General features: G+C 35.4%; 1 protein-coding gene across 1 annotated transcript; it reads left to right on the top strand.

Annotated features, from left to right (window-relative positions):
• Positions 1-15538: 15538 nt before the first annotated feature.
• Positions 15539-19356, top strand: LOC139860551 (uncharacterized mitochondrial protein AtMg00810-like). Its single transcript, XM_071849301.1, has 2 exons — positions 15539-16449; positions 19206-19356. Exons 1-2 carry the CDS (start codon positions 15539-15541, stop codon positions 19354-19356), a joined length of 1062 nt encoding a protein of 353 aa, XP_071705402.1.
• Positions 19357-19674: the final 318 nt, after the last annotated feature.

The raw sequence follows: 19674 nt of genomic DNA, 5'->3' as shown, positions 1-19674 counted from the left end.
AAATATATATGAAAATATATATAATATATAATTAATATATTAATATATACATAACCCACCAAAATTTTTGAACATATTTATCTTTCTGTTCACAGCTAGGTTCTACCGCCATCACCGTTCAACTCGAAATAATTTTACGAACTAAACGCAATAAATTTTATTTGACACGGAGCTTCGATGCACTACCAATGGAGCACTTCTTTTTAGCAATAAATATAGAAGTGATTTGTATTTACTATTTAAGTCCTTACAATATTTATGAACATGCAAATATAACTATTATAATATTAATTATACATGTCGACTCCTCCGAGAACCCTTATTTTGCTGAAATGACTAACAAACTTTTTAAAACTAAACTCGCGGGTTTTATTTTTATTCAAAAAATAATTGTATATAATAATTGTAAAATAATATAACTTAGACTTTACTAAGGTGTGTTTATGTGACACGTTCCATGACAAATTATCAATGAAAATCATATTTTCTCTAAATATTATGTAGCATATAATAAAGATATTAATGGCGATAAATAAAAAAATTGTAGACATTAAATTAATAACACCACCCAAAACTACTTTTAAAATCTGTTAACACCACGGGCTCTTCAACTTATAAGAAATTTTAAAATTTGTCAACACCACGGGCTCTTAAACTGAAAAGAATTCTAAAATTTATTAACACCACGGGGTCTTTAATAACTCTTATGCTTTTTCTATTTTTTTAGTATCGTTATTTACATAACAATATGAACTGCAAACTACATTTTTTGCACGATTTTTTACACACCCGTGCAACGCACGGGCTCAAAAACCTAGTGTGTGTATATATATATATATATATATATATATATATATATATATATATATATATATATATATATATTATATATAGATCGTAAAGATCCGGTGGAACATACAAATGACAAAGATTGAAATTGAAAGGGCTCGCTCTTATCGTCCTACACACAGGACGAGTACAATTGAAAGAGAGCGAGCACATTGAAAATGAAATGGCAACACAACGTATAACCACCAAACCTAAATCTAAATACAACATAAAAACCGAGCTCGTATTCAACCCCGAAAACACTACTACTCAACAGCCGCACACTAATATGAACGTCGGGCACTCTAGTAGCACCAAACCCTGGTAGAATTAATAGTTTCATTTTGACTTTTTAAGTATTTATTTATTTGTTAATTTTGAATTATAATATTTTAATTTCTAATATGTATTATTTAATGAAATTTATATAAACGAACCACGTTTGTATTTCAATACATTAATATAAATTTCGTTAAATAATAAATAACACAAACAAATATATTTTAAATCAAACTTGGTAAAGAAAAATTTGAAAAGTTAAAAACGAACTATTAAATTGGGACGGGGAGAGAGTATTAATCAAAACATCATTCTGAACGTAATATAACGAAGAAAAAAGGGTTTACGAAATTGCCCACTCAATTCGAAACAACTGTTGCGAATTGTAAGTGACATTATTTGTGTGCGGTCGTGAACTAGAAATTTCAGGTCATGGCCTAGGATATGTAAGTCGTGATCCAAAATCGATTGGGATTGTCGAGTATTTTTTGCTCTTGTGATTTGAGTAGCCAACAAAACCTTATACATGCAATTCGCAAGAGTTGTCTTGTGATTTGAAATTTTTTTTCTTTGCTAAAGATATATAAATGCTTTGTAGACACGTTATTTAGACATGTTATCCAGGTTAATGGTTTTATGTTTGTAAACGATGTTGATGGTAAGTGTTCGTCGAGTGGTGTTGGTGGTGGTGTGTGGTCGTTCATATGGTGATGCGAATTTTGTCGAAGAAAGTTATTGTCATGTTAATGCTCGAGTCGCAAGTAGCAAGTGATGGGACAGTTTTAAAAATGTGCGTGAATTGAAAAATGGTGCTTAGATGACTTTTGAAGCCATCCACGCACGGGCGGAAATACGTGGGGCAAGGTGGGTTGCTCGTCCTCAGTTAATTTGTAATTTTCAGTGTAAAAATTTTGGATTTTTAGATTTTGCCCCAAGTGAAGTTTTTTTTTTGCCCAAAAATCTCCATATTCTGCCCCAAAGCCTCCGTATTTTGCAAAAAAATCCTCCGTATTATGCTCAAAAACCTCCGTATTTTGCCTAAAAAATTGCTACGCATTTTAAAACAAATTCGCCCCAGGTAAAAAAAAATTCCTGCTTCCGGCACTGAATCTACGAGAACAATTCGTATAAGCAATTCACAAACCGCATGCAACTCTTGCAATTTTTGTAGTCGAGGTTTATTAGTCATGACTGATAACACTTAATTATTACTAGCAAAATATTGTTCATGACCGACAATTCACGATGATGCAAATCGCCAGACCTGGCTTTCCATTTGCAAATTGTGAATGCGTTTTTGCGAATTTATTTTTCAGGATAGATCGTTATAGTTCTTTTGGAAATGGGTGTTACGTTATAACGGATGATATATAGAAATTATATGTCATATCTTCTTATTTAGGAAAAGATTGTATATACCTTTTTATTTTTGTATAGCTATCCCTTGTAATTAGCTTGTTAATCTTGTACTCCTATATATTTTCAATAATACGATACACACAATAAGGTGTGATTTCACAAACCCTATATGGTATCAGCCATCTAAAAGCTGCCGTCTTCTTCTCTTTTCTTCCTTCTGTTGATCAGCATTCAACAACCATGGCCGGTGACACCACTTCTTCTGAAAACACCGATTCCCCGCTGCCTCTTGCAACCATTCTTCACAAGCTCTCCATCAAACTAAACTCAACCAACTATATTTTATGGCATAAACAAATGGAGCCTCTCTTGGCATATCAAAAACTCACTGGCTATGTTAATGGTCCGATTCCTAACCATCACCGATCCTTACATTTGGCGATCAATCATCCCCAAATCCTGCTTATGCATTATGGATTGCAGCTGACCAGCGTGCACCGATCCTCATTCAGTCGTCACTTTCGGAAGAAGCAATGTCTGAAACGCTTGGTCACACTACTTCTCATGCTGTTTGGTGTGCACTGGAACTCGCATATCGCCATGACTCGCTTGAGCGTCCTCATACTCTCAGGGATTCTCTTTGCCATATTAAAAAGGGTTCCTCCACTGTCCTAGAATTTTTTCGCAAGTTTAAAGGGATCTGTGATCAACTTCAGGCTATTGGTCATCCTCTTGAAGAAGATGACAAAATTCATTGGTTTTTATGCGGGCTTGGTTCGACCTTCGAGACGTTTTCCACTTCCCAATGATTGAAGTCTTCTCGGTCCAAATTTTGTGATTTAGTATCTCAGGCTGAAAGCCATGAGATGTTTTTGCAATCCGTTAATGATTCTACTGTTGCTCCTGTTGCGTTTAATACAACTTCATTGACCACCTACTCAAATCCTTCTCGTGGTCGTGGTCGATCTAGTACTCGTGCCTCGTTTTCTTCCCGTGGTAGGGGACGTGGAACTCGTCATCCACCTCGTTTCCAATTATGTAGAACGGACGGTCATTATGCGAACCAATGCCCTGATTACCTCACTACTGCTCGCAATACAGCTCCTAATTTTGATGCAAATCTTGCTGATGCGTTTCAGGCACAATGCAATGATTCTGACTGGTTTGTTGATATGGGTGCCTCATCCCACATGACACCGTCGACTTCTCAACTTGATGTCACAGCTCCTTATAATGGTAATCAATATGTCACTTTTGCTAATGGTAATAATTCTTCTATAATCCATGTTGGTCAAACTAAGCTTTCCCCACATATTTCTTTGCTTGACATTCTTGTTGTTCCTAATCTTAAAAAGAACTTACTTTCTGTTAGTAAACTCACACAGGAAAATCAAGTTGATGTGTTGTTTTCTAACCCTTTGTTCTTTATTCAGAATCGTCAAACCAAAGAACCTGTAGCTCAAGGAAGACGTAAAAATGGTTTATATGTACTTGAGAAGAGTCAACATGCTTTTTTGGCCAAGCTATCTTCAAAACATCTCAAAGCTTCTTTTGAATTACGGCATAGTCGATTAGGTCATGTATCTAATGACATTATTTCTATTTTAAATAAGTTGGGTTGTTTATCTGTTACTTATTTGTTACCGAACTCACATTTATGTTCTTCTTGTCAGTTATCCAAAAGTAAACGTTTACCATTTGATTTAAATTTAAAACATTTTTTTACATGTTTTGGATCTTGTTCTTTGTGACTTGTGGGGACTTTCACCGATTTTATCTGTTGATGGTTTTAAGTATTATGTTATTTTTATTGATGATTATTCCAAATTTACATGGTTTTATCCCATGAAAGCAAAGTCCGACTTCTTCAACATTTTTTCGGTTTTTATTGCATTAGTGCAAACACAATTTTCATGTAAACTGAAGACATTTCAATCTGATGGTGGTACCGAGTTTATTAATATTTCGGTGTGTACTTTGCTAGCCAATAATGGCACACATCATCGTATTTCATGTCCGTATACTCCTCAACAAAATGGGCGTGCTGAGTGTAAGCATCGGCACCTCACCGAGACTGGCTTAGCCATGATGTTTAATGCGCATGTTCCTACTGCATATTGGTTACATGCTTTTAGCTCAGCAGCCTTTATTATCAACAGGCTACCCACCTCAGTACTTGGTAACAAATCACCATATGAGTTACTCTTTGCTGCTCAGCCGAATTATGCTACGTTTCGGGTGTTTGGGTGTTGTGTTTATCCGTACCTTAGAGATTATTCATGTCATAAGCTAGCTGCTCGGAGCACTTCTTGTGTATTTATTTGTTATAGCTCGCAATACAAAGGATATAGGTGCCTTGATTTGTCTATACAAAGCATCTATACTACTCGGCATGCACAATTGGATGAGTCCGTCTATACTTTTAAAAGACAATCTTCACCGGTTAACTCATCTTTGCCGCGTTTGTACACCTACTGTGATGATTATTCTACCATGGTTTCTTCTGAAACACACCAGCCTGTTTTGTCATCTCCATCACCGCCTAGTGTTGTGCCTCCTTGTGGCTTATGTCTGGATGACCAGCATGATGGAATTCAACATAACAACAAGTTCTTAATGTTAACATAATCACAAAGCCATTTTATGATAGTTAAAGCAAGCGGAAGCAAAATTATTAAGAAAACAAGTTTATATGAAAAGCCATTTTATTTTGAATTCCATATTAATATCAAGTCTTGAAACATACTTACATATAAGAGCAAGAAGAGAAGATACATACCTCCTCAAGCTAGTTGAAGGTTGTTATCAAGTGAGCAAGAAGATGAAAAGGATGATGGAAAATAAGCTTCTAACTTGAAGCCTCAAGTGTGTAATACCCCAAGCTTTCAATCACCAACACCTTCCTTTGTTTAGTTAGGATTTTATAACACTTAATCACTTGATTTAGCAAGCAAAATACTCTTTTTTCTAACTAAAACAATTCGGCCAGCAACACACCCAGCAGCAGAAAAATTGCAGTTTTTTATGAGTATATTGCTAGTTAAGTCTTGGTGTTGAGTCAAGGAATCCCTTGGTTAAAGAGAGACACATGCACCTAAGGAAGAGTGACCTTAAAAGTAACAAAGCATGGGTGTTGTCTTTTGGGAGACCCCAAAACCGTCCACCACCATGGGTGGGTGTATTTTTTATAAACTTTACAATATATAAAACTTTGATATATAATTCCATGCTCTTACTAAGTTACTTGCATTTTATAAACCAATTTATAAAATATAACTCAACATAATTATTTAAACCTACAAATAATTAAATATAAATTATCCAAATAATCTATCTCAAGTGATGATATTTTAGAAAATCTATTTTCTAAAGTTCAAGTGTCGTGTATTTATTTAAATGATCCAATCATTAAGATTAAATACGCATAAGGTGTCGGTAAGCTTGTTATTGGGTATGACCCGACTTGGATCATAACATATTAGCCACATTAATTTAATATGTCTCTCGGGCATACGAAATACCTTCAATCTCCCACTTGCACGAGAAACATAAGAAATTAATGCAAGTGATGGATACCACCTAACGACCGTCCATCACCCCCAATATGTTATGACTTTGTGCCATTCAATAACATCATCCTTTTCGAGTTCCCATCTCGAATATGAATAGGTGAATCTTTCATTTATCCTTTTATCCTAGATGTCATATTAAATCCAAGAGACACAGAGTGATCACTCTCTTATAGATTTAACTTTATCAGGCCTTAGACATATGACTCTCAACGAATAAGAGGGACAAATTCAATCTTGACTACATACGTCCTAGATATATACTTTGTATCTCACCTGAGCTCTTCCTTATGAACTACCATATTTCAGAATAGCGAAGGAAAGAATCAAGGCACAACACTTAGTAAATATCCGAACCCAATATGTATCTCAGGTCAGAAAATACAATGATATTCGCCTTTACTCAAGATTACATGTGATCAACCACAAAGGCTCCATTTAGTAAGTCTTGAGAGTGGGTCTTCCAATATTTGTTTCCCACAAATATCTATGAACCTTGGTAGCAACCTTGCCCCACATTCAGCCTATGAATGTATACCAATCCAAGTTCATAATAGTCTAAACCTCACACTTGTTCCCACAAATGTGATTGACTACAGAATTACAATAATTACTTATTCATGGATAAAATATGCAAAATAGGAACATGACTCAAGATTAATAAATTAACACCATAATTATATTAATGAGTTTGAACCACTTCATTCCGATACAATACATAAAACAGATCACAACCAATCACTAGAATATCGAAGCCCTAATGCACTAACATGCCCTTGATGTTTTGCACCATGTAAGAGCTTCGTGAGTGAATCCGCTATATTAAGATCTGTGTGAACTTTGCGAATACATATCTTTCCCTTTTCAACTTCATCCCTTATGTAGTTGAATCTCCACTCAATGTGACGGGTCTTTTGGTGAGCACGAGGTTCCTTGATTTGAGCAATCGCACCCTCGTTGTCACAAAAGATCTTAAGAGGGTCCTGAATGGAAGGGACTACTCCTAAGTCGTCGATGAATTTCTTCATCCATGCAGCTTCCTGAGCTGCCAATGAGGCGGCAATGTACTCTGACTCTGTAGTGGATAAGGCAACAACATCCTGTTTTGAACTCTTTCAAGAGACCGCACCTCCATTTAATGTGAAGACATAACCGGATTGTGATCGAGAATCATCTCGATCAGTTTGGAAACTCGCGTCCACGTAATCTTTTACAGCGAGTTCCTCCTCACCAGACCCATATATTAGAAACATATCCTTAGTCCTCCTAAGATATTTTAATATACTTTTGACAGCAATCCAATGACTGTTTCCTGGGTTATTCTAGTATCTACTTGTCAGGCTAAGAGCGCATGACACATCAGGTCTAGTACATATCATTGCACACATGATTGACCCAATAGCAGATGCATATGGGACTTTCTTCATTCTCTCTTGTTCATCTTTCGTGGTAGGGCACTGAGATGAACTGAGAAGCGTTCCTCTTTGAATAGGTACCAAACCTTTCTTAGAGTTCTCCATCTTGAACCTTTTTAAGATCTTTTCAATGTATGCACTTTGATTCAAACCTATCAGTTTCTTAGATCTATCTCTGTAGATCCCAATCCCCAAAACGTATTGTGCTTCTCCAAGATCCTTAATGAAGAAGCATTTACTTAGCCAAGTTTTAACACCTTGCATTGCCGGAATATCGTTCCCAAATAATAATATATTATTCACATATAATACAAGGAACATGATAGTGCTCCCACTAGCTTTCTTGTATACACAAGCTTCATCACCATTTTTAATGAATCCAAATTTCTTGGCCTCCTTATTAAAACGATGATTCCACATTCTAGATGCTTGTTTCAATCCGTAGATTGACTTCTTTAACTTGCATACCTTTTTAGGATATTTTGGATCAACAAAACCTTCAGGCTGAACCATATAGACATCTTCCTCAAGATGTCCATTTAGGAAGGCGGTCTTGATATCCATTTGCCATATTTCATAATCATAATGAGCAGCAATGGCAAGTAATATCCTAATAGACTTTAGCATTGCCACAGGCGAAAAAGTTTCATCATAGTCAACCCCTTGAGTTTGAGTGAAACCTTTTGCTACAAGTCTAGCTTTGTATGTATCCAAGTTTCCATGTATGTCGGTTTTCATTTTGAAAAGCCATTTACAGTCAACTAGCCTAGAGCCAGCAGGTTGTGCAACAAGTTTCCAAACTTGGTTGTCATACATGGATTGCATCTCAGCGTTCATGGATTCCTGCCATTTATCTTTATCAATCCTTGATAAAGCATCTTGGTAGTTTATTGGTTCATCCAAATCAACCACATAGCAACCGTCCATGAGAAACCCATATCTCTCAGGAGGATTACTAATCCTACCAGATCTGCGAACGTCTTGTACACTTTGATCATCCATTTGATCATTCTCAACATTTTCATGTTGAGTGCTAGTGTCAACCAATTGTGTATCACCTACTTGATCTTGAACCTTTTCAAGATCTATCTTCCTTTCACTATTACCTTCCATTAGGAACTTAGTTTCAAGGAATTCTGCCTTCCGGGCAACAAATACATTTTGCTCAGATGGATCATAGAAATAGTATCCCATATCATCCTTAGGATATCCTATGAAGATACACTTCGTGGATCGATAATTCAACTTATTACGGACGTAATGCTTAGGGTAAGCTTCACATCCCCATACCTTTAAGTATGATAGAGATGGAGGTTTTCCAAACCACATCTCATGAGGAGTTCGTTCCACTTTCTTGGTTGGGGCCATATTTAAAATATGAGCCCCGGAGCATAGACAATAACCCCAAAATGATAGAGGTAACGAGCTTCTAGCCATCATTGATCGAACCATATCCATTAGGGTTCTGTTCCTCCTTTTGGAAACTCCATTAAGTTGGGGTGTTCCAGGAGGAGTGAGTTGCTAGATAATCCCACAACTTTAAAGATGATCTTGGAAAGCATCGCTTAGGTATTCACCTCCTCTATCGGTACGAAGTACCTTGATTGTCTTATTGAGTTGATTTTGTACTTCGTTTTGATATTCCTTGAATGCTTCAAAAGTTTCGTCCTTGTGTCTTAACAAGTAGACATATCCGAAACAACTGAAGTCATCAATGAAAGTGACGAAGTATCTTTCACCTTTCCTAGTCATGGGCTTAAAGGGTCCACATACATCCGAATGTATTAATCCCAATAAGTCCTTAGCCCTTTCATAGGTCCCTTTGAAAGGTGCTTTAGTCATTTTGCCTTGTAAACAAGATTCACATACATCAAACGAGTCTAGTTCATTTGATTTCAAAAGTCCATTCTTTTGAAGTGTATGCATTCGATTCTTGTTTATGTGACCAAGGCGACAATGCCATAAGTAGGAATCACTCAAATCCCTTTTGAGTTTCTTGGTGTTTGCATGGAACATTGAGCTATTGTATGATGTGTCATCATGAACCAATTCATAAATACCATTCGAAGGCGAAGCCTTAAAATAGAACACATTATTTAAAGAAACATGGATATCATCATTAATGAAATTAAGATTAAAACCACATTGTTTCAAACGGGATACAGAAATAATGTTTCGAGATAAATCGGGTGCATACAAAACATTTTTCAAAATAAGCTCCAAACCACTTGGAAGCTTCAAAATAAAGTCTCCTTGAGCTACTACTTTCACCTTAGCTCCATTTCCCATGAAGAGACTTGATGTTCCTGCTTCTTGTCTACTTCTTTTGAACCCCTGCATAGAACTGCAAATGTGAGTTCCACATCCTGTGTCTAATACCCATGTATTAGAAGAAGTAATACTAAGCTCAATGTATACCATATATACATTACCTGAGGTTTGCCCTGCATCCCTCTTTTCTTTCAACTCCTTAAGGTAAACCGGCCAGTTGCATTTCCAGTGACCCATTTCACCGCAACCAAAGCACGGATCTTCCTTAGGGTTAGCTTTACTAACAACCTTTTGCTTCTTGTTATTGTTGGTTGGGGTAACCATCTTCCCCTTTCCCTTTCCCTTGCCTTGGTAGGCGGGTCCTTTCTTCTTAGCCACCTTTGGCTTAGAAGTGTTATTGGTTTTGGACCCGCCTTCATTGATCATAAACATGGGTGAAGCCCTTTTACCCATGCTTGCTTCGGCCGTCTTAAGCATGGCATGTAATTCGCCAATGCTCTTATCCCAAACATTCATATTGTAATTCATTACAAATGTGTCAAACCTCTTTGACAAGGAATTAAGGATAAGGTCCGTGGCTAATTCATTAGACACGTTGCAGTTTAGACGGTTCGCTCGATCAATTAGGCTTTTCATCTTAAGGACATAAGATGAAACGGATTGGGAGTCGTCCATCCGACATGCATGAAGCGCTTGAACCGTTTCGAAGCGCTCGACACGAGCTTGTTGAAGGAACATCTCCTTCAATTGTGTGATTATGTCATATGCACTATGATGCTCGAAATCCTTTTGGAGTTCTGGTATCATAGTCCCAAGCATGAGGCAAGAAACTTGCACCGAATCGGTGCAATATTTCTCCCAATAAGCCATGCCTTCCGTATCTTCCTCGTCCGGTTGATCAGGAATGGGGTCTTCCAACACATACACTCTATCCTCTAGTTTGAGGACAATTCTTAGATTGCGAAACCAATCCATGAAGTTCGTATGGTTGAGTTTTTCCTTTTCGAGGATTGATCTCAACGATAGGTTATTAAAGTTGATTGGTGCGTTTGGAATGTTGTTGTTATTGGCGGCCATCTACAAAATTCAACAAAGTTGTTTAAGTATCATTTTTAATTTAACAATCAATACCCTTTAAATCCAATTGATATTTATTAAATTTTAGAATCCAACGGTAAACTAAATTTCGGTTAGGTGACCATTATCCCGTCATTTGATTTAGCTAGGTAGTCATTATATGACAATTGCAATCCTTTTGCAACTTCTAAGTTATGGAATCATGCAATCCTTTTGCATGGCATATTTATTCCATCAACGCCTATTTGTTCCTCATGCTTCGGTGACCCTAAGTTCAAGATTCCCAAATCAAGTCGTCCTACTTGTGTAAACGTGTAAATTTAACATACAAGTGGTTAGGTGACCTTTATCCCACAAGTGTGCAAAATTCACCTTAATCGTATTAGTTTGCTCATAACGGTTAGGTGACCTTTATCCCATTATAAGTTCCTTAATATTTTTAAGTGTCACACAAAAGGATGGCGTTTAACTTGTTTACCTTGTAAATAAGGGACTTTAAGTTTTCATTATTTCTAGTTTAAGAAAACTATTATGCCATACACCAACATGCATTTAGTGTATGGTACTTATGAAAAACCATTTTCATGTCTTGTAATTAAGCCAATTACTTGATATAAACCATTTTATATATGTGATCCTTTTAGTGTTCTTAATAACCATTTATTAATGTCCTTTTGCCATTTCAATTTAACCATTTAAATTGTCGTTTTGCATGTCATTTCTAATGTCTAATTTAACCAATTAAATTGTCATTTTTCTTGTTGTTAACTTGTGATTTACTTGTAGCATCCAACCATACAAACACAATAAACAAACATGCATGCAAAACAAATATATTCACAATCAAGCCATTTTTGGTAGACATTTGTTTAGCCGAAAACAAATGCCACCAGTTAAGGGGTATAACACAAAGTATGAGATTTCAAATCTCCCACTTAATCTTGTATCTTCCTTGTCTTCATCTTGCATCTTCATCTTTTACAAAAAATATATCCTAATACATTTCTTCTAAAAAATGAAAATACAACCTAATCTATTTTACATACCAAATATAAAATAAATTACATAACCAAAATTAATATTACATACCAAATGAATAATTAATATTACAAACCAAGTAGAATGAATATTACAACCAAATTGAAAGATTAACAAATCAACCAAACAAATATTCATTCAAACACAAGGTCATGGCTATGATTGTGAACATTAATTTATCAACAAATATGAACCAAATGGCAAGTCCAAAACCACTTTTGGAACCCTACAAATTCGGCCAAACCCATGAACCTACCCAAATCCATTAATTTTTGCATTTTACTTTCATGCATGTTAGTAGAATGCAAAGTTGGTGGGTTTTAAAGGCCATATATAAGAAGCATATTTTATAGACTTCAGCTCTAGATACCATTGATGGAATTCAACATAACAACAAGTTCTTAATGTTAACATAATCACAAAGCCATTTTATGATAGTTAAAGCAAGCGGAAGCAAAATTATTAAGAAAACAAGTTTATATGAAAAGCCATTTTATTTTGAATTCCATATTAATATCAAGTCTTGAAACATACTTACATATAAGAGCAAGAAGAGAAGATACATACCTCCTCAAGCTAGTTGAGGGTTGTTATCAAGTGAGCAAGAAGATGAAAAGGATGATGGAAAATAAGCTTCTAACTTGAAGCCTCAAGTGTGTAATACCCCAAGCTTCTAATCACCAACACCTTCCTTTGTTTAGTTAGGATTTTAGAACACTTAATCACTTGATTTAGCAAGCAAAATACTCTTATTTCTCCCTAAAACAATTCGGCCAGCAGTACACCCAGCAGTAGAAAAATTGTAGTTTTTTTATGAGTATATTGCTAGTTAAGTCTTGGTGTTGAGTCAAGGAATCCCTTGGTTAAAGAGAGACACATGCACCTAAAGAAGAGTGACCTTAAAAGTAACAAAGCATGGGTGTTATCTTGTGGGAGACCCCAAAACCGTCCACCACCATGGGTGGGTGTATTTTTTATAAACTTTGCACTATATAAAACTTTGATATATAATTCCATGCTCTTACTAAGTTACTTGCATTTTATAAACCAATTTATAAAATATAACTCAACATAATTATTTAAACCTATAAATAATTAAATATAAATTATCCAAATAATCTATCTCAAGTGATGATATTTTAGAAAACCGATTTTCTAAAGTTCAAGTGTCGCGTATTTATTTAAATGATCCAATCATTAAGATTAAATACGCATAAGGTGTCGATAAGCTTGTTATTGGGTATGACCCGACTTAGATCATAACATATTAGCCACATTAATTTAATATATCTCTCGGGCATACGAAATACCTTCACAGCAGCTTTCTGATCAGCACTCGTCGGCTCTGCAGTCCTCGGGTTCACAGCCCTCGGCTGATCTAAATGCTCAGCAGTCGGCATCTCCTACTCAGCCGTCTTCTGTTGCCTCTATTGCACCTCAGCCCATGCCAACTCATCATATGATTACTCGTTCCAAGGCTGGGATATTCAAACCTCGACACTTTGCGGATCTTACTTACATTGAAGAGTCATCTTTACACCATGCTCTTTTTGCTGCCAAAGAACCAAAGGACTTCAAAACTACGGCTAAAGATCCTAAATGGTATTCAGCTATGTGTGATGAAATGAAAGCTTTAAAGCTTAACACTACTTGGGAGTTGGTGCCTCGTCCATTGAACACCAATGTTGTTGGTTCTAAATGGATTTTTCGCACAAAATTTTTGGCCGATGGGAGTATTGATAAGTATAAAGCTCGTCTTGTTGCTCAGGGTTTTACTCAAGTTCTGGGATTCAGCTATGTTTAGTCCCGTTGTCAAGGCTTCTACAGTTTGTGTTATTCTTTCTTTAGCCGTGTTGAACAAATGGCCTCTTCATCAACTTGATGTGAAGAATGCCTTCTTGCATGGTAATCTGACTGATGTCGTTTATATGGAGCAACCCCCCGGCTTTGTTGACTCGCGTTTTCCCAATCATGTTTGTCGTCTTAAGAAAGCTTTATATGGACTCAAACAAGCTCCACGGGCATGGTTTCAAAGATTAAGTTCATTCCTGGTTTCTCTTAGATTTATGTGTAGTCACGCGGTGATGTGACGTGGATATACCATACATAACTCCTTAAATTTATACAAGATTCAAATATCACAAAAAGCACGCACAATCTATCGAGCACTTAAAGCCCGATTGCTATAGTACTTAATGCAAGTATTCTTATCAAGTTCGTCCCGAGAGAGCGGTGTAGATTATGTATTTGAAACTAATAGTTATCCTAGGGGTTTTGTTTGATTGGGGGGTTTGCGAGAGATTTCAACTAACAACTAAATTTTGCAATAAACAAACTAAAACTTAACAAGTAACAAGTAATTAAGAAATGAGAATTAATCAATATGATGGAGAGTGTTCACTTATCAATCCTTTTTATGCTTAGATGACCCTTGTTTTCCCCAATTTGTTATCACTTAAGTTGTTTGAACTAGTAGATATTCTTAATCCAATTTTACCTTGCAAATTCACATAAGCTTAGTAACACAAGATCAAGCAATGTATGAGTTGATTATTGAGATTATGCCCGGGTTAAAATCACTTAAAACCCTTTAACCATCAAAGTCACCTAAGATAGTCAAACACCACTATGATGAACAAAGGTCAATTGAAAATCAACTTAGCCTAGAAACACAATCACTTGAAATTCCTATTCTAGTTGTCTAGATCACCAAAAGTGTTGAAGCACAAATTGATTCACTACTAAAATCACTTAAAGAGCTACTCAATTCATGTAATTAAAGTAAAACCAATATCAAACATAGTAATGGACCTCATGGCTAACTACATAACACTAGCTCATGTATTTTCATTCAAAACAACTTTCATTCAATAGATTAAGGGCACATCTCATGCATTAAAGATTCTAGATAAGAAAACACAAGAGATTTAGCTACTCATAGCAAGGATTACACTAGCAATAATCATAAAAGCATCAATAAACATCGTCTTGAGTGCTTACAAGCTAAGATTCAAAGATAAATGAAGATAAAGTAAAGATTACAACTATTTGATTGAAAATATGAAAGAGTAAAGTTAAGATTACAACCCATTTTGATAACAAAAGAAAGATTTAGCATTAATGAAGATGAAACTTGAGCTTGCTTCCTCCAAATCACCTTAGAACTCCAATGGATGATGAAATTAGGGTTTTGTGTGTGAAATTCGGAGTAAAAAATGTAGCTCTCTTGCCAAATGACCTATCTTATTCTATTTATAGTGGTGAGGAAAGTGGGCTGAATCAGCGTCAGGAGCGCCACTTTTAGCATAGGTGCGGCGCTCTTGGCATCAATCTAATGCGTCGCTCTTGGCTTTGGTGTGGCGCTTTTGGCCAGTAGAAACGACGCTTCTGCCTCTGAAGAGCGACGCTTCTGCTTACTGTGAAGAAATTGAGACAAAACGTTGGTAATTGCACCGCTTCTATGTCAATTGCAGCGCTCTGGGCTGTGAGGAGCGACGCTCCTTAGTCAGAAGCGGCGCTTTTGATGCTGTTTCCTGCACTTGTCATAATTTTTCACTTTTTGAACATTTCTTGGTCAATTTTACACCAAGTTAGGCATTTTGCCTTGAGTGGACACTTTGGCACATGAAAACAACTTTAAGGCCCCAACGATCATCAAAACCGAATAAAATGAGGTCGATATTGCGTAATAAATATATCTAAATGGAGCAATATCACCCGGATACATCTTTATTTGTCTTCAAGAAGGATTCATTTCTAATTTATCTTCTTGTTTATGTAGATGACATTATTCTTACGGGTAATAATGTCGCTCTTATTCGCTTCTTTATCTCACGATTACGCAAGGAGTTTCACCTTACGGATCTTGGCAAGTTGAACTATTTCCTTGGTCTTGAAGTTTCTTATCATGATTCGGGTATCTTCTTGAGCCAATTAAAGTATGCGCATGATATTTTGACACGTGCTAAATTATTGGATATCAAGCGTGCGACAACGCCTCTATCTTCCTCGGCTTACTTTACTAGTCAAGGTACTCCATATTCGGACCCCACACAATATCGCTCTTTAGTTGGTGCACTTCAGTATCTTACCATCACGCGACTAGATTTATCTTATGCTGTGAATCAAGTTAGTCAGTTTCTTCATGCACCAACTCAAGAATATTTTCAGGGCGTTAAACGGATTCTTCGGTATGTCAAAGGTACTCTCACTTATGGAATCTCCTTTTTGCACTCTCCCTCATCCTCAATAATAGGCTATTCTGATGCTGATTGGGCTCGTTGTATCGAGACTCGTTGTTCCACTTATGGATACTCAGTCTTTTTTGGCGGTAATCTTGTTTCCTGGAGTACAAAGAAACAACCGACTGTTTCTCGTTCTAACTATGAGTCCGAGTACCGTGCCTTGGCCAACACTGCTGCTGAGATTATCTGGCAAACTCACCTACTTCGGGAGCTGCATGTTCTGCCCTCTGGACGGCCAACTCTTTTATGTGACAACCGGAGTGCACTCTTCCTTAGTCAGAATCCGATTTCTCACAAGCGAGCTAAGCATATTGACATTGACTTGCATTTTGTAAGGGAATTGGTGCTTTCCGGAAAGTTACACATGAAGTATGTCTCTACTCATTTGCAACTTGCTGACATTTTTACTAAGAGTCTTCCGTGCCCTCTCTTTGAAGACTTTCGATCCAAGCTTCGGGTTGGAACTCCCCCTCTTCGGTTGCGCGCGCGCGGGGGGGGGGGGGGGGGGTGTAACGGATGATATATATAAATTATATGTCATCTCTTTTTATTTAGGAAAAGATTGTATATATCTTTTTATTTTTGTATAGCTATCCCTTGTAATTAGCTAGTTTGTTAATCCTGTACTCCTACATATTTTTAATAATACGATACACACAATAAGGTGTGATTTCACAAACCCTATACGTTAATATCATGTTAGATCAATCACACATATAAAATTGGGTCGTGGTTGTAAAGACCCGTCCTAATCCATAAGAACGAATACGATAACATATGATTACATCGTGAGGTATTTGACCTCTATATGATACATTTTTCAAACATTGCATTCGTTTTAAAAGACAAACTTTCATTACATCGAAAGTTGACAGGCATGCATACCATTTCATAATATCCATCTATAAATAATCTAACCTATCATTTACTTAATCATAATCTTTATTGAACTCAACGACTCGAATGCAACGTCTTTCGAAATATGCCATGAATGACTCCAAGTAATATCCTTAAAATGAGCTAATGCACAGCGGAAGATTTCTTTAATACCTGAGAATAAACATGTTTAAAGTATCAACTAAAAGGTTGGTGAGTTCATTAGTTTATCATAATCATTCATTTTCATCATTTTAATAGACCACAAGAATTTCATTTCCAGTTCTCATAAATATACGTCCCATGCATAGAGTCAAAAACTATTCATATGGTGAACACCTGGTAACCGACATTAACAAGATGCATATAAGAATATCCCCTATCATTCCGAAAAATCCTTCGAACATGATAAAAAAGAATTCGAAGTACTAAAGCATCCGGTACTTTGGATGGGGTTCGTTAGGCCCAATAGATCTATCTTTAGGATTCGCGTCAATTAGTAGATCGGTTTACTAATTCTTAGACTACCAAGCAAAAGGGGCATATTCGGCTTCGATCATTCACCCATATAATGTAGTTTCAATTACTTGTGTCTATTTCGTAAAACATTTATAAAACTGCATGTATTCTCAGTCCCAAAAATATATATTTCAAAAGCATTTAAAAAGGGAGTAATGAAACTCACAATACGATATTTTGTAGTAAACATATGCATACGACGACACTGAACAAGTGCAGGGTTGGCCTCGGATTCACGAACCTATATCAGTTATATATATTAAAACATATAATAACATTTAAACAAGTTGATATTATTAATATACTCGTTTTATTAATGAATTATATGTTACCCTAAATAAATATATTAATCATATCATTTTTATATATTTTAATTACATAGTTAATATATATATATATATATATATATATATATATATATATATATATATATATATATATATATATATATATATATATATATATATATATAGGATTCTTATTAAGGTATTTAAATTAAAACATATGTGTTATATTAAAATTTTATATATAAGGCTATATTAAAATATATTTATATCTTATATGTAATTTAATAAATAATAATATTTTATTTTGAAAACAAAATAGTTTGTAAGCTTAACATAGGTATTATATATGTGTTAGATAAATTTTATGTAAGTAATATATGTTGTAATAAGAGTAATGATAATAATAACAATAATAATATTAACAATAATAATAATAATAATAATAATAATAATAATAATAATAATAATAATAATAATAATAATAATAATAATAATAATAATAATAATACTTTTACTAAATGATATTTATAAAAATGATATTTTTTAACAATAATGATAACAACAATAATATCAATGATGTTACTAATAATAATAATAATAATAATAATAATAATAATAATAATAATAATAATAATAATAATAATAATAATAATAATAATAATAATAATAATTGTAATAATAATATTAATAATAATAGAATTCTACCTTAAAAAGCTCCAAAAAAATAAACTGTCTTAGCCCAGGCTCGAACCCGCGACCTCTCGTTCACCAAACACACCCCTGACCATCCCAATGCCATTTCATTTCTGTATTTAAACCCGAAATATAAACTATATATCTTATTTCGTCTGACCTTTTTCTTCCCTAAACTAATCGATTTTTATCATCATCTAACATCTCATCATTATCATAATCATAATCATAATCATAGCATGATCATAATTATATCCGGTTATCTCGATTATCATCATCTCTCGCTATTTATTATCACCTCTATCACCGAACTAGTTCATAATAATACCACGTAATACTAATATTTCAATGAAGTTGGGCTTGTCTCGGCCCAATAGGAATTTAGAAGCCCAGTTAGAAACCGAACCTAGAGTCAAATTTCAATTTCAATGATACACTTCAAATGGCAGCCCAAGATGTGGTGGTGATTTATTTTCAATGTATATAGAAACAGAAATAATCGATTATAATAATAACATCATGTTATCATCATTAACCTCTAACATTTCACCAAATCGTTCGGCCACTCAACAAAAATAAAACGAGTCGGTTGGTTTACTTGGATAACTTTATGTAAGTGGAAATTAGGATCCAAGTAGTATGTCCCCATCATGACCCCCCCCTTTCCCCCACTTTTCCTTTCAACATCTTTATTCCTTTCCACAATAACGTTTCCATCAAGATGTATCATTATTGTCGCTGTATAAACAGAAGCATGAGGCTGAAACATAAACAGTTTACTAGCAATGGTAAAAGAGGTTGTAGAGGTCGAACAAGGTATGGGTTCTTGAGCTATTTGGGCAGTGAATACAGCAGGAACAGAAGTAAAAGAAGCTGTAACAAGGCTGCAGTACAGGAGTAATCGAGTAATAGGCTGTTTGCAGTCGAAGATGGTAATGGTTGTGGTGGTTTCTTGGTGGGTTTGTAGGTGTCGGTTATGGGGATCACTCAAGAACGTGATGAATGGTGATTAAAACAGAAAAATATCGAGCAGTAGTTGATGTGGGTATCGAGGGTGGTTTGACAAACAATGTTAGCTGAAACAGAAAGGAAAGAATATAGTAGCAGGGACTAGTGATCGTTGGTGGTTTTAACAAAAATTTGAAACAGAAAACGAAAAGAAAAAAAAAATACCAAGTTCATGGTGGTGGCTAGTGAGGTGTTCTTGAAGATGGGGTTG

This window comes from Rutidosis leptorrhynchoides, chromosome 7 (assembly GCF_046630445.1).
Source record: "Rutidosis leptorrhynchoides isolate AG116_Rl617_1_P2 chromosome 7, CSIRO_AGI_Rlap_v1, whole genome shotgun sequence".
Classification (NCBI taxonomy): domain Eukaryota; kingdom Viridiplantae; phylum Streptophyta; class Magnoliopsida; order Asterales; family Asteraceae; genus Rutidosis; species Rutidosis leptorrhynchoides.
The sequence above is the reverse complement of the archived record's forward strand: the minus strand, read 5'-3'. Positions and strand labels throughout refer to the sequence as shown.